The following is a 16,125-nucleotide window of genomic DNA, read 5'->3' as shown; positions in this document are numbered from 1 at the left end:
GACAGAAGTATTTGATTTATCTGCTTTGTTACCTTGACAATGTGTCTACGGATGATGTCGGGCCTCCTGCAGAACCCCTGCAGACGTTTCCAGAGCTGCTCAGGTGTAGAGTAAAGGTACTCTGCTGCAGAGAAGAGGAGGGACTACTGTAGACACAGTGTTGTGACAGACAGAGGGATTGGCTCAGCCGTACCTGTGCGGCTTCTTACCTGGGAATATTTCAGGATAAACTAAAGCGTTGGGACATAGAGGGAAACAACCGCAGTGAACTGCCTCCAACCTGCGAAACACCAAATTTGCTAGAATCACTGCAGTGTACTGTGCATATCTAATACATACTCCAGAACCAGGTTCCCTCAGGCTGGAGTATGTAAAACAACTAAAATGCAAATTCACCATATTTGATAGCAGCAACTGGATCTACTTATAGACCATTAAACATATAGACCAACACAACAGGAACACTCAGTTGTCAATTAGTTTTGTTAATTCTTTGGGTTCTGCCAATAACTGTCACAGATAACTGTATGGTTTCATTCTTTCATGCATCAGATTGAGAGGACAATCAGAGAAAATATCACAGAATCTTCCCTGGTTCATGTTCACACCCGAATGCTTAGACTACTGACCATATCGGAAACCAGAACTCTCAGATGATACAGTTCAGACAGGATGTGGTCTAAGCAAAGTGAGGGTCACATCTGATACCTGCTGATACTAAACCATATGATTTTGGTCCACTGAAAAATATTTGCTCATATATGAGCCTGAATAGTGAATATCGGGACTGGCCCTTTAAATCAACACAGTGGTCTGACCAGATGAGCTAACTGACACACAGATATGTATTAATGGTAAACTTTATATGTGCACGTATTTGTTATATACTTCTAGGGTACAAACTACTGTATACTAAACAACTAAACTATTAGTGTACTTCATACAGGCTGTTAGTACACCTCTAGTTTATTGTACTATACTTTTGGTAACTCTAATTTAACAACTTATACAGATGTATTATTAGTACACTTTACGTATACATGCACATACTAATTATGTACCTCTAGGCTACTAACTATACTGAACTATTAGTGTACTACACACAGGCCATTCTAATGTAGGGCTGTCATTTTGTAACGGCCACTAGGTGGCGCCGCGGCTGTAGTAGGGCTGGGAGCGCGGATTGTCCCTCGCTGGACACCGTACTACTCACCGTACTGGACCCGTTGTATTCTTGGTGCCGCGGGAGATTTTTTTTTTATGTTTTCTTGCTTTCTGTGGAAAGGTGAGCACCTGCATGACCACCGGGTATTATCTTGTAATGGATTAAGTTCCCGCATTCATCGGGGGCATTAATATTAAGTCTTATATTTGTGTTAGACATTGCACTATGTTTTGTTATTAGAATTTATGTGTTTGCACTAAGCAAATTTGTTATTTACTTAAGTGTCTTATAATATCGGACAGAAGCTTCGCCTCAGTTCTGTGTTTATTATATAAATATTTGCAATGGCTGTGTTTCATTTAGATTTCATAACTGTCCTTTGGTATTGTTTATGACAGATAGGAATTCCTTTATTTATTTCTGGTTTTGTTGATTAGAGATATGATGTTTTCTTGCTTTCTGTGGAAAGAATAAAAGCGGAGCCGTATGTCCCGGCCGCAACTTTGAATACTCAGCATCTGGTGTCCTTGTGCTGCCCACACCCCTCAACAAATCACTACCAGAACACAGCGCAGACAGCTGGAGGGGTCTGGACGTTCCAAGTAAGACACACGACGAAGACCAAGAGGGCGGGTTACATCTTTGGTGCCGTGACCCAGATGTGTCATTCAGGGACCGAAGCTGGATATATCCTAACCGTGATCTGGCAATTTAACGGTTGTTTTGTATATGTCTGAAGTTTAAATTGAGATAGTAATATTAAGTAGATAGTAGGTAGTGTTAGAAAGTTATCATGGATTTGGGTTATGTTTGATGTTTGAAATTGAGTTTGATAGCTGTTTTTGGTAGTTGTGCGGAACAATCACACCCAGCGGTTACTGGTACACAGGTATAAACAGTGAATGAGTACACCATAGTTCATCCCACAATGCTCAGGTCAGAAAATTATATGGAATCCACACTGAGACTGGAGAGGCTCCCACCCACAACATCCAGTAGCCAACTGTTAACTAAGCCTGCTGCAGATGTCTCCCCCAAATTCCATGAGGCTAAGCAGAACTCTGTGCAGGAAGGACCAATGGGGAGCCAGGAGCAAGTGGTGAGACCCAAACATAGCCGCCCCACCACCAGGTTTGCAGAACCTTCACAGCAATACCAGTCGCTTAGTCACGAAGCATATGCCCAGCCTCAGATGGGAGAACCGTGCCAGCAGCTACCACTAGTGCACCTATCAGGGGCTGGCTACTCTATGAATGATCTTATCCCAACTCCGTCAGCAGGTGCCCATATCCCTGCTGTATCTCAGCCACTCCAGTCAATTCAGCTAGGTGTACAGAGCCCCCCACAGCCTTCTACGGGTCATTCAGTAAGACCTCCATACCCAGCCCCATCCATAGACCCTAACACACAGCTCCATTGTGCCAACTACTTACAGTAAACCCTAATAGCGGGGACCCACCTTGAGAAGTGGCAAGCACAGGCTTTAGGAGGGGATTTCGGGCCACCACTGTACGGTGCCTAAGCACCTGTGGAGTACCCCCAAGGTCCTGTGAGTGGCGTGGCGCTCACAGTGCCCAGATTGACAGGAGGCACACATGTGGCTAACCCTAATGATGGCAACCTGCTGATGGCCGCAAGTGCAAACCCTGCTTATGCTGTGACTCCACATGCTCCCATGCATTATGTATCTGGTCCCAAGCCCCAAGCTACTGCATATGCTGAGGCCCACACTGCCGTCATGCCCCTGCACGCTTCCAACCCCCAACGCACTTATCCTCATTCCCCTGATCTACCTATGCAGGCTCCAGTCAGAGTGGCCGCAAACCCAGGTCTCTCACTTATGTCCCACAGCGGTCTAATAGCAGACGCACCAGGTTAGAAATGTCCAAGTGTTTACCGGTAGCGGCGACAGCAAGGTGCTTTTTGAGGACTGGATACAGGACATGCAGTATCTTCTAGATGCAATAGAGCTGCCTGCCTATCTTCGCTTTTCTACAGTGGTGCGACATTTGAGTGGTGAAGCCAGGAAACTAGTTCTGAACCTGAGATGGCTTTTGCAGAACTACGAGCAGAATATGGTGACACCCGGGTTTCTTTAGACCCACATGCGGACTTCTATGAGTGCAGCCAGAGAACCGGAGAGTCTGCTTGCTCATATGCTATTGCATTAGAGGCAATGCTGCGAGCGGTGGAGGAGAATCAGCAAGGGGGTAAGCCCTTTCCAGACCGGGATATTAAACTCACCTGGCAGTTCCTGAGGGGTCTCAGTGATGAGAAGCTATATGCCAGAATCGCAACAATAAAGCCCAGGTTATTAAGCTTCAGAGAACTGCTGGCTGAGCTCTGCAATCTAGCAAGGGAGGCTAAATCTTTCAAGTAGTCACATAAACCAAAGAAAATATATGAGCAGGTGCATGTGGCTGCAGTGGGTGGGGGGATTGCAAAGCCGGAGAAGACAAGGTACACAACAGAGCTATCTGAGTTAACAGAGGTAGTTAAGAGGCTGGCCCTGAGCCATGAAGAACAGATAGCTAAGTTATCACACCCGGAGTCTAGGATCCCTACACCTGCTGTCTTACAACCAAGACCCCAGCCAGTGTTAACTAATGCGATGCAACGCCCTGCTGTAACATGCTATCGGTGTGGTAAACTAGGACACATCGCTCGAGTCTGCAGAGCGACATTCCCTACTCTTAACCCTGGTTGGGCCTCCCAAACCCTGGTTCAAACATCTGTAGCAGAGGGGGAGCAATCCCAGCCAGCTCAGCCTTTAAACTGTTGAAGGCAATGGAGGTAGGGGCACCCATGGGCAGACAGAGAGACCCCACTGTTAAGAAGCAGGCCCAGCGCAACCAACGGGAAGATGCTCTTTTAGTAGGTCCGCGAAATGAGGGGGAGGTAGAGGTCAATGGAATTCGAAGCAAGGCTCTCATTGACTCAGGCTCACAAATAACCAGTATTACACAGAAATACTTGCGCGATCATCCCACCCTTCGTGAGCAGGTATTAGAGTCTTCCAAAGTGTACATTGAAGCAGCAGGGGGCCAGGATGTGCCTTACTACGGTGTCCTAAGCGTCGACAGGAAGTTATTGAGGAATGAATTCAGGAGCGTGCCGACATTTGTGGTTCCAGACTCCAAGTACCGGTCCTCCGTCCCAGTGTTAGTGGGAACTAATATCATCCGAGCGTCCAGGGGTCATCTTCAAGCAGCCTATGGGGAACAGTTTATACATCGGGTCAAAGAGAGCCATCCAGAATGGTGTACAGCATTACTGGAGGTTGGGACTGGTGGGCAGAGTGCCATGGATGGTATGGTTGGGCCCGTCATGTATGCTGGTCATGGAATTAAAATTGCTGGAGGCAAGGAATTGGATTTATGGTGCAAAGTTAAAGCTGGCCCACAAAAGAAGACATAAACTGATCTGGTTGAAGGGAACCCTGCCATACGACTACCTCCAAATATAGTGGTCGCCAAAATTTTGTTAATGTGAAGAGAGGCTGTGCCCCAATTAGAGTGCTGAACCTGTCTCAACATTCAGTCACAATCAGGCCTCACACACCACGGGCTTTTCTAGTTGAGAGTGTTGTGGAGTTTTAAAGAAAAAATCATGAGAATGGGAGTAACCAGACCTGCCTGAGTTTCGACCAAGTGGTGACAGGTTGCAGGGAGGATCTGAGAGGAGCCGCAGTGGAAAATGAGCATCAGCGCACCCTTCTCAAAGAACTTTTGGAAAAGAATGCAGGTGTGTTTTCAAAGCATTCTACTGATTAGAGCCACACAAAGACAGTACAGCATGAAGCATCCCCCTGGTTGACACAAAACCGTTCCGTCTTCCATACCGTAAAATCCCCCCATCGCAGTGGCAAGATGTACGGAGGATGCTGGGAGACATGGAAGCTACAGGAGTCATACGACCAAGTAAGAGCCCGTATGCATCACCCGTAGTGATTGTGACTAAGAAGGACAGATCCCTGAGGCTCTGCATAGACTACAGGAAGCTCAACTCCTGCAGCACAAGAGATGCCTTTCCTCTCCCAAGAATAGAGGAAGCACTGGAGTCTCTGGGAAAAGCCAGGTACTTCTCCACCTTAGACCTCACATCTGGCTACTGGCAGGTGGAAGTGGCGGAGCAGGATAAACACAAAACAGCTTTCAGTACTCCCTTCCAGAGACTCATGACCTGCTGTTTTGGTGACCTCAACTTCACACATCTCCTGATCTACTTGGACGACTTAATAATTTTCTCAGCCACATTTGAGGAGCACCTGGAGAGGCTACAGCTAGTGTTAAGCCGACTTAAGGAGCATGGGTTAAAGGTGAAGCCCTCAAAGTGTCAGCTAGTGAGAGAAGATGTCCAGTACCTGGGACACTTGGTGTCTGCCGAAGGCATAAGAACTGATCCAGAGAAGTTTGAATGGGTCAAGGATTGGCCGAGGCCCGCCAGTCGGAGGGAAGTGTTGCAGTTCCTTGGCTTTGCGGGATACTACCGGAGGTATGTTAGGGGCTACTCAACTCTAGCTGCACCACTGTATTGTCTGACAACTGGTGATCCTAGAAAAAAGATAGCAGTTTAAGCATAGGGTGGTTTTTTAAAGAATTCTCAGCTTTTGCATTAGTGTGTGTTGCATGAGCTAGAGTGCGTGATGTCACAGCTAGTGTGTGAGAACATGTTTTTAAGACAGAATTTTTGTCTTTAACTTTCACTCACTACAGCCACAGTTTTCACTCGCTGACCATATTTTTTTCACTCGTTCGCAGCCATACTTGTCTTCTTTCTAATAATGGGTGTGTTTAGGCCATCAGACCTATACTGTACTTTAGTCTTGCCTTAAAGCGCAGAGAGTTCCAAACTTTCTCCTATACACTCTAAAGCATTTGTCTGTGAGGCTTTTGAGTAAAAATGTGCAGAAGGACTGGTATTTTTAAATTTTGACTGTGGCCACAATTCTTACTCCTTAAACATAAAAGCTTTTGTAGAAAAATCTTTACTTCAGCTTTTTCGTCTTCCACCACCGCTAAATGATATAAGTCCTTGACTCGGGAGTAGGACATCTAGTTTTGATTCCCATTGGAGGCATGTTTATGCATTCAGTCCTTAATATAACTACATTGATTTCCTTCACTTAAATTGAGTTATATATTCAATACATCAGCGACCTTCAGCTATATTATAAAAGGATAATCTGTGACTAGTCATTCACACTGTTTTACACTTTAGCAATTAACCACACACACTTTTCAAAATAAACACACAAATTAATATCTTCAGCTTTATATAGCAATATTTCTGCTTTCAATTGGTTTATTATGACTTTGTTATATGTCTATTTTACAGTACATACAGTAATTAGGCACAAACCTCCTCTATATCCTTTCAAAATAAAAGCACCAATCATTTCACTAAATAGCACAATTTTTTATTACTGTTTAGCAATTACATGCACATGCATGCTTCCTCCAATGCTTAAATGTTTCAGCTATTATCAGCAATTTTCAGCAATACATTCAGCATGGAAGCATTCATTTTGCATTTTCTTATGGAAATGCTTTATGTAGATATTATTAGTATTATTATTCCGTTTTTCTGCAATTAACTAGTCCCGCATACTTTCAGCTACAGAAACCATTCAAATATCAAAGTATTTAGCTTTTTAAGGAGAAGTGTGCTTACATACAACCATTTCATATCTTTCATATATTTGAATTTATTTCATAAAAAAATCTCCATTGAAATGAATAGGAAACCATTTTCATATACTCTTCAGCTTTGTCTCCTTTCAGCTTTAACTGCTTTAGCATAACTCAAACTTTAAAACTTTAAAACAGTCTGTGTATTTTGTGAGCTAGAGTGGGTGATGTCACTGCTAGGGTTAGTTTTTTTTAACACAGAACTTCTGTCTTTACCTCGTCACTACAGTCACAGTTTTCACTCTACGGACATATTTCTTTTCACTCGTTCATAGTCATACTTGTCTTCTTTCTAATGATGTGTCTGGTTAAGCCCTCAGATCTTTAGTCTATAGCTGCCTCAAATCACAGAAAATTCCAGAATGCCTCCAATAAAGTCTAATCCATTTGTCAACACAGAAGTACTACATTTTGAAATTGCGACTGTGGCCACAATATTTAGTCTTCAAACATAAAACTCACACCACTTGATCATTAAAGCCTTGACATTCAAAAAGTTGTTATTTTTGTGATAGGTATTATGGTTTTGTTGCAAGAAGCCTGTTTAGCAGAGGTAAAACTCTGCTTTCACAGAGCAGAATGATTTTCTCCCACCTTTCGTCTCACGGTGACAATGGTGCAGCTGCAGCTTCGACTGACAGGTCAAACTCCTGATGCTCAGTGTAAGAGCACCAAGCCTATTAATGGGACAGCTGGCAACAGCTTTATTTATAATTTCACCCTGTTTTTCAGTCGGTTTCATCGTCTCAACGCTTCATCGTAAGATCATCGTTCAACTTCCTAAACGTGTATCATCTTTAGGAGATGGGGGCTATTATTTTTCCACGTTTTCAGCTTTTAAACTTTTATTGTTATTCAATTTTTTTAATTGTTTTTTTTTATAATGGTTGTCTATGAGAACCATTGTTTAACGTTTTATCGACTAAGCTCCTTTCATCAGCGTCAATCATTGTAATACTTTGGTGTAGAAACGTCATTTCAACTTCAAAAGCGTCTATCATCAACTTTATCTGTGTGAATCAGCGTCCCCGCATCTTCTAAAGTTATCGATTTGAGAGCGTTTAAATATTGGGTGGTTTTTGTTAAATTTCCAGCTTTTCCATTAGTGTCTTTAACTCGTCACTACAGCCACAATTTTGTTTGTTTCAACGTAATGTTTTGACTAAATTATAGTCATACCTGGCTTCTTCCTAATGATTTCACAGATTATTATTATGATTAGTCAACTACAAAATAACAATTAAGCACACACTTCTTCAAAATCCTTTCAAAATAAAAGCACGATGCCAAATAATTTGCTCTAATAGCAATATTTTTCCCCTTCCCCCCAGTGTCCCCGCCCTGGGACGTGGATTGCCCCGCCCACTTTCATTCACCAGATGGACATGAAAGAGGGAATAACGAAATAAACAGCTGGTTAACTTGTAGGAACATGGCTGTAGCTCTGCAATGACTTTATGTGGTACAGGTGAAAGAAGTAATAACGAAATAAACGGAATATAAAACGGAAACGCTTCCAAGCGTTTTCTGTTTAAATTTTTATTGCACATTTGTTAAAACTTGATGGGTGTCTCTCTTTTGAGTTTTGTCTTCGGCTAAATAAGTGTAAAACAGTCCTTATTACTCATGCGGAATCAATATATGCAGAACAAACAACTTGCTGCATTAATGAGTCGGAGATCTACTGAGTCCTGGGGTTCTGGCATAGCATAGAGAGAGTTTATTACAATTTATTTATTTTTATTATATGATATTCTCTACAAGTTAGCATTGGTAGTCTGCCAGACCTGTGTGAATTACCATAAGAAGAGCGTTTTAAAAAAGTCAAGTGAAAGGTTTTGGCGTCTCACAGCCTACGTAGGTGCAGCTGATCACGTGCTCGATCTCCCATGGAGTTTTTCTTTGTCTCGGAGCTAAAGTATTTTACACCTATTGACCGAGTGGAGACAATATGTAAATGTCTCTGTGCCAATACGTAGTAGGGGATGGGGTTTGAAGTTTGCTTTTGGAACTGAATCAACATCAGACGCTGTAACTCGCGTGAAGCGAGTTCCAAATCTACTGTGTTGCCTGTGTAATAAAACATTGTTTTTCTGCAGATATTGTGGTAAATGTCATTACCGTAAAGTATAATAATGCAGCTTCCGTTTAAAGGACACATTGACTATGTCTTACTGTTTTAACTGTTTAACGTGACCAACTTAAAAGTGGTCAAAGTGGTTTATGCTGCAGAGCAGGAGTTATTTTCGTTTTTATTCAGTGAAAAACGTTAACATTTATCGTGCATAATAAGCACATGTAAAACAAACAAGCTGCTGCAATAATGCGTTGTTGATCTGCTGAGTCCTGACGTTCTGACGCGCCATAGAGAAAGATTTCATACAATGTATTTATTTATAATAAATAAAATCCTCTTACAGATTTTATGTGAACGTCCATAAGAACTGCGTTTAAAAGGGGTGAAGTGAAAGGTTTTTAATGTCAGTAGTATAAGAAAAAGATCATTGGTTTTAGAAAAAAGATGTTGTTTAATTAGTAGGGGATCTGATCAGGGGACTTCGTCGGTGTTCGCACTCAGCTGATTCCTTCCACTTCCAGATAGGCTCTTGCAGCGACATGTTTGGGGTCATCCTGGAAAAACCGATGCCGTGTTTCAAAATACTTTCTAATATATGGCCCCACTGTGCGTTTGATTATGGACTCCTCGAAAAACTGTCTATCCATAATCCCCTCAAAAATAATCAGTCCTGGTCCCCACCTAGAAATCATTTCCCAAACGTGGAGTTTGGGGGGATGCTTAGGTCGCGGTTTGGAAACCAAGTGTCCTCTCTTTGCAAAGCTCATTCTGGCAAAATGCTCCAATGCCACAGTCGATTCGTTTTTCCCCGAAACGAGAAAACTGGAAACGGCTTTAAATCCATTAATGTGTCTGGTTTTGAAAACACAGTTTTCAGCTCGTTTATTCGTTTTTAACACGCTGCTTTGCATAAATGCCGTTTGTCCTTTTTAAACGAGATGGTGGGGCTTTCTCGTTACAATATAAGGTTAGTGGACTTACTGGGAGCGTGTCCAGACACATTAAGGTCCTCCGGGTTTAAAACGTTCTAAAACGACGTGTTTTCTCGTCTTCCCAGCTTTTATTCTGGAAGGGAAAATCAAACCGTTAAAACGTACACGGACCCGACACTTTAACACGAGGACATACTGTATAAAGACAGCGGCGACATTAGCAATTGACAACAAACACTAGCGCGTATTGACAACTTGATCCAAGTCATCTGCCTATGAATAAGTGGCTCCTCAGCACCATCGTTGGAACGTCACATCACTGTCTGCTTCATATTACGAGCTGAAACGAAAACCAAGTTTGTTTTGTATTTTTTCCTCATGATCAACAAACCAAAAGACGAGTACAGATATACATATAAAATACATTTATAACACAGTTTGATGAATAAATATAGATTCCTATTTTATGTTATTATACTTATATCATTCTAGGAGGGTAATCGGCTGACGGAGGGTAATCGGCTGACTGACGGTAAGCGTATCGCGTCACTTCCGGTTACTGAGGTTTGCTGCCGCTGTGTGTGTACAGCGTTACTCTCCGCTCTTTTCTAAATATTATCGTTTTATATCCGATAGCGACTGCTAAAAGTTGCAAAACAAGCTTGTAACACTCAAGCATCTTTTCCTTTCATTAAACGTCCTGCTAATTTACACTGTTATCTAAGTGTTTTCTCCGCTAGCGTAGCTCCTAGCTTACTTTCCTGCTATGGCTTCCCCCTTTTCCTCTCCCTCTCGCTCTGTTCGGTGCTCGGTGTGTCTTATGTTTAGCTTATCCTCCGCCTCCTTTAGTGATGGTAATGGTATCTGTAATAGGTGTACGCTAGTTGCAGGGTTGGAGGCGAGGTTGTTAGACTTAGAGTCTCGGCTTCGCACTTTAGAAAACAGGCCAGCTAGCCGGTGCGGAGCCTCCTAGCTTAGCTGCTACCAGTCCCCCGGCAGGTCCCAGGCAGTTGGGCAACGACTGGGTCACGGCTCGTAAGAAACTTAGCTTTAGGCAGGCGCCCACGGTGCACCACCAACCGCTTCACGTTTCAAACAGATTTTCCCCACTCAGCGACACACCCGCTGAGAAACCCACTCTGATCATTGGTGACTCCATAGTCCGAAACGTGAAGTTAGAGAATCCAGCGGTCATAGTTAGGTGTTTGCCTGGGGCCAGAGCGGGCGACATTGAGTCTTATCTTAAGCTCCTGTCTAAGGATAAACATAAGTACGCTAAGGTCGTAATACACGCAGGAGCTAATGACGCCCGGTTACGCCAATCGGAAGTCACTAAAACTAACATTGAGTCGGTGTGTTCGTTCGCCAAAACAATGTCGGACTCCGTAGTTTTCTCTGGACCCCTCCCCAATGTGACCAGCGATGACATGTATAGCCGGCTGTCATCGCTCCACCGCTGGTTGTCTAGGTGGTGTCCTGCAAACGGTGTGGGCTTTGTGGCTAATTGGAGCACTTTTTGGGGAAAACCTGGGCTGACTAGAAGAGACGGCGTCCATCCCACGTTGAACGGAGCCTCTCTGCTCTCTAGTAACATGGCCATGTTGCTTAGTCCCCCCACTGCTTGACAACTCAGAGTGGAGCCCAGGACGCAGAGTCGCAGTCTTACACGCCTCTCTGCATGTTCTCTACAGCCGCGACCCACTCTTAGTCTTAGTTATCGCATAGAGACTGTGTCTGCTTCTCGACCACCTAAACTATACAAGTCACAAACAAATCAAAGAGGAGTGACTTACCAGAATTTAATAAACATCAAAACAGTTCCTCTTACGGAACAAAGTAATAGTAAGCTAATAAAGTGTGGTTTATTAAATATCAGATCTCTCTCATCTAAATCCTTTTTAATAAATGACTTGATAAGTGACCATCACATAGATCTGTTCTGTCTCACTGAAACCTGGCTGCAGCAGGATGAATATGTTACTTTAAATGAGTCGACTCCAATGAGTCACATCAACTATCATGTTCCAAGAAGTACAGGTAGAGGTGGAGGAGTAGCAGCAGTTTATAAATCAGATTTATTAATTACTCCTAAACCTAAACATAGTTATAACTCATTTGAGAGCCTCACTCTGAGCCTTTCTCACCCAGACTCTAAAACTCAGAAACCAGTTGTGTTTTGTATTGTTTACCGTCCTTCTGCTCCATATTCAGAGTTCTTAACTGAATTCTCTGAATTCTTATCTGACTTGGTTCTTAGCACAGATAAAGTCATTGTAGTGGGAGACTTTAACATTCATGTAGATGTTAACAGCAACTGTCTCAGCTCTGCTTTTAACTCCTTAATAGACACTATTGGTTTTACACAGCAGGTAAATGAACCCACTCATCGTTTTAACCACACCCTAGATCTTGTCCTGACATATGGGGTTGAAATTGATAATTTAATAGTTCTTCCCCAAAACCCTCTGTTATCTGACCATTTCTTATTAACTTTTGAATTTAGCACAACTGACCCTATAACAGCTGGAAAGAAATGTTACTATAGCAGATGTTTATCTGACAATGCTGTTGCCAGATTCAAGCAGATGATTCCATCATCTTTTGCCTCAATGTCTTGCAGATACACAGAGAACAGTCACCTTAATCCTTATGAACAGGTTGACTGTCTTGTAGATGATGCTGCAGCTTCTCTACGTACAATGTTAGACACAGTGGCTCCTCTGAAGAAGAAGACAGTGAATCAGAGGAGGTTAGCTCCGTGGTATAACTCAGACATCCGCAGTCTAAAGCAAAGGACTAGACAACTAGAAAGACAGTGGCGTTCCAACAAAATAAATGTAAACTGCATTGCATGGAAGGACAGTCTAATGAAATATAAAAAAGCACTTTGTGCTGCTAGAAAAACATATTATTCCTCCCTAATTGAGGAAAACAAAAACAACCCCAGGTTTCTTTTCAGCACTGTAGCCAGGCTGACAAAGAGTCATAGCTGTATTGAGTCTACTATCCCCTTAAATCTCAGCAGCAATGACTTTATGAACTACTTTACTAATAAAATTATCATCATTAGAAAAAACATTCAGCAGCGACTTCTTCCAAATGACAGAAAGCACTGTCTAGATCCATCAACTTTAAATTTATTAAATCCTCTGTCTTACCTAGACAGCTTCTCCCCCATAACTCATATGGAGTTAACCTCAATAATTAACTCTTCCAAGTCGTCCACTTGTCTTTTAGATCCAATCCCAACCAGATTACTCAAAGAAGTTCTACCTTTAATCAGCTCATCCATATTAAATCAAATCAACCAATCTTTACAACTAGGCTATGTACCACAGGCTTTTAAGGTGGCTGTGGTCAAACCTCTATTGAAAAAACCAACCCTTGACCCTGGACAACTAGCCAACTATAGGCCCATTTCAAATTTACCCTTTATTTCCAAGATTCTGGAAAAAATCGTGGCTAAACAATTATCTGACCACCTTAGTGGGAATAACCTGTATGAAGATTTTCGGTCAGGATTTAGAAAACATCATAGCACAGAAACAGCTCTGGTTAGAGTCACTAATGATCTTCTATTAGCTTCGGACAATGGTCTAGTTTCTGTCCTTGTCCTGTTAGATCTTAGTGCTGCATTTGATACAATTGATCATCACATTCTATTACAGACACTAGAACATAGAATCGGGATTAATGGAACAGCTTTGGGATGGTTTAAATCCTATTTGTTGAACAGATTCCAGTTTGTTCATGTTAATGATAAATTCTCCACACGCACAAGGATTAGCTATGGAGTTCCACAGGGTTCTGTGCTGGGTCCAATTCTGTTTAGCTTATACATGTCTCCTCTAGGTGAGATTATTAGAAAGCATTCTATTAATTTTCATTTTTACGCAGATGATACTCAGCTATACATGTCCTTGGAACCAAATGAAACAGATCAACTAGTCAAAATTCAGGGTTGTTTAAAAGACATCAAATCCTGGATGTCCCAAAACTTCCTTCAACTAAACTCAGATAAAACCGAGATTCTTATTGTTGGGCCTAAAAATCTGAGAGAGACACTATTGAGTCAGATAGCCACCCTGGATGGCATAACATTAGCTTCAGATTCTACTGTGAGGAACCTTGGTGTCATGTTTGACCAGGATCTCTCTTTTACATCAAACATTAAACAAATCTCCAGAACCGCCTACTTCCACCTTAGAAATATAGTTAAAATCAGAAGCATCCTCTCTCAGAGCGATGCAGAGAAACTGATCCATGCATTTGTTACCTCTAGGCTGGACTACTGTAACTCCTTACTCATAGGATGTCCTAACAGCTCCTTAAAAAGCCTACAGCTCATTCAAAATGTTGCAGCCAGAGTTCTGACAGGACTTAGAAAGAGAGATCACATTTCTCCTACATTAGCTTCTCTGCACTGGCTGCCTGTAAAATGTAGGATAGAATTTAAAATTCTCCTACTCACATACAAAGTACTCAATGATAAAGCTCCTTCTTATCTTAAAGACCTTATAGTTCCTTATGCTCCCAGCAGAACACTTCGTTCTCAGAGCGCTGGGCTACTTGCGGTTCCTAGAGTGTTTAAATGTAGAACAGGGGGCAGAGCTTTTAGCTACCAAGCTCCTCTCCTCTGGAACCAGCTCCCTCTTCAGGTTCGAGAAGCTGACACACTCTCCACCTTTAAGATTAGGCTTAAAACCTTCCTTTTTGATAAAGCTTATAGTTAGAGATGGTTCAGGTCACTGGCAATTATTGTTAGTCACAGGAACCATCTCTTAGTTAAGCTGCAATAGACATAGACTGCTGGGGGACTTAATTTATACACTGAGCTCCTCTGTTTCCTTCTACCTCCTCTGTCCCATAACCTCCCATCATTGTCCCATGTTTAACTAACCTTGTCTCTTTCTGTCCAGTAGTTGTGCTTCTCTCCTCTCTCCCCCCCCCACCCCTTCTCCCTCTCTGTCCTCACCCACAGGTATCATTGGACTCAAAGTTTGGTGTCTGTGATGGGCAGCTGCGGATCCAACCATCCTGCCTGCATCCAGTCCCTGGTCCTACCATCCTGTCTGTGCTCTGTTGTTGCTTGTTGTTGCTTGTTGCTGTTGCTGTGCTTTTCTATCTCTCTATCCTCTCACCCCAACCGGTCGAGGCAGATGGCCGCCCACATCCAGTCTGGTTCTGCTGGAGGTTTCTTCCTCGTTAGAGAGGGAGTTTTTCCTCTCCACTGTTGCTGTCAAATTAAATGCTTGCTGTATGTGGGATTTGTTGGGTTTAGTTGTGTGAGGTTTTAAACCTTACTTTGTAAAGTGCCTTGAAATAACTTTGTTGTGATTTGGCGCTATATAAATAAAATTGAATTGAATTGAATTGAATATTGGATTGGCTGGAGGAGGGACTGTGTCTCTCGGCTGGCCTCAAAACTGTAAAAACATCAGCAGCTTCGGCAATTGACACAACACTAGAGCACTAGCGAGCAAAGACGCATAATAATCTATAATATTTAAAAATCGGACCTCACATCTTTGCACCACCTGGTGGAGACTGGAGACTAGCACCCTGATTTTTAGTCGGGGACGCACCCGTGGCGCGCTGGCGACGCGCACGTACTGCGATAAAAAAGGTGGTCGCTTTGAAGTGCTACGACTGTATGTGCACACACTTATACAAACATGTAATTCTTACTCTAATTGTAATATGTATTATTAGTACACTTTAAGTAAATATTTACCATATTGAAGTACAAGTTCTACTTTATTCTCAGTGAACTAATTGTTTAAGTTTTTTTACACTTGATCACATCAAGTGGGAAACACTGGGGGTCATTATGGGCCACATCAGCTTTTGTATTTAAATCCAATATGGACACTCTATTGTATTCTATAAGTATTTTAATGGAACAAAGTATGTCCCAAAACAAAACAAATAGCCACACAATAATTGTTGTGGAGGGAATTGCCAGAAAAGAGCACTATAGAACTTCAAAAGTTAATTATGGAGGAATTTCATTTTAACAAGTAAAGTATAGACATATGTAACAGTAAGCGAAAGCAAGGTTTTTTGGGCTTTGTCCAGTGCAAGAAAATGCCAGATGTTTGTATACGTGTATTATAGCCAAGCTGTGTGGTGCATCTTTTCTTTAGTCTTTTATATTTATTTATTTTATATATAAGTAACATACATTGATTGTAAGACCAGAAGCAGTTACTAAGACTTCTGGTGCTGTTTACTTAATAGATGGTTCATTGTGTTCAACCA

General features: G+C 42.3%; 1 protein-coding gene across 5 annotated transcripts in view; it reads right to left on the bottom strand.

Moving 5' to 3' along the window:
• gtdc1 (glycosyltransferase-like domain containing 1) overlaps positions 1–16,125 on the bottom strand; it is a 45,521-nt gene that overhangs the window by 14,179 nt on the left and 15,217 nt on the right. For 2 of the 5 annotated variants that reach the window (XM_029137456.2, XM_041068791.1), the window contains 2 exons: positions 210–280; positions 33–124 (listed from right to left, as the gene is read on the bottom strand). The exons of 1 other annotated variant lie outside the window; for it this stretch is intronic. In XM_029137456.2, the coding sequence (XP_028993289.1) occupies positions 33–124; positions 210–280 (163 nt within the window). Of the gene's footprint in view, positions 1–32; positions 125–209; positions 281–4,100; positions 5,719–9,913; positions 9,998–16,125 lie in introns of those variants that run through there. 2 more of the 5 variants (XM_055504831.1, XM_055504832.1) reach the window with 2 other exon arrangements.

This window comes from Betta splendens, chromosome 21, assembly GCF_900634795.4.
Source record: "Betta splendens chromosome 21, fBetSpl5.4, whole genome shotgun sequence".
NCBI classification, from domain to species: Eukaryota; Metazoa; Chordata; class Actinopteri; order Anabantiformes; family Osphronemidae; genus Betta; species Betta splendens.
The sequence above is the reverse complement of the archived record's forward strand: the minus strand, read 5'-3'. Positions and strand labels throughout refer to the sequence as shown.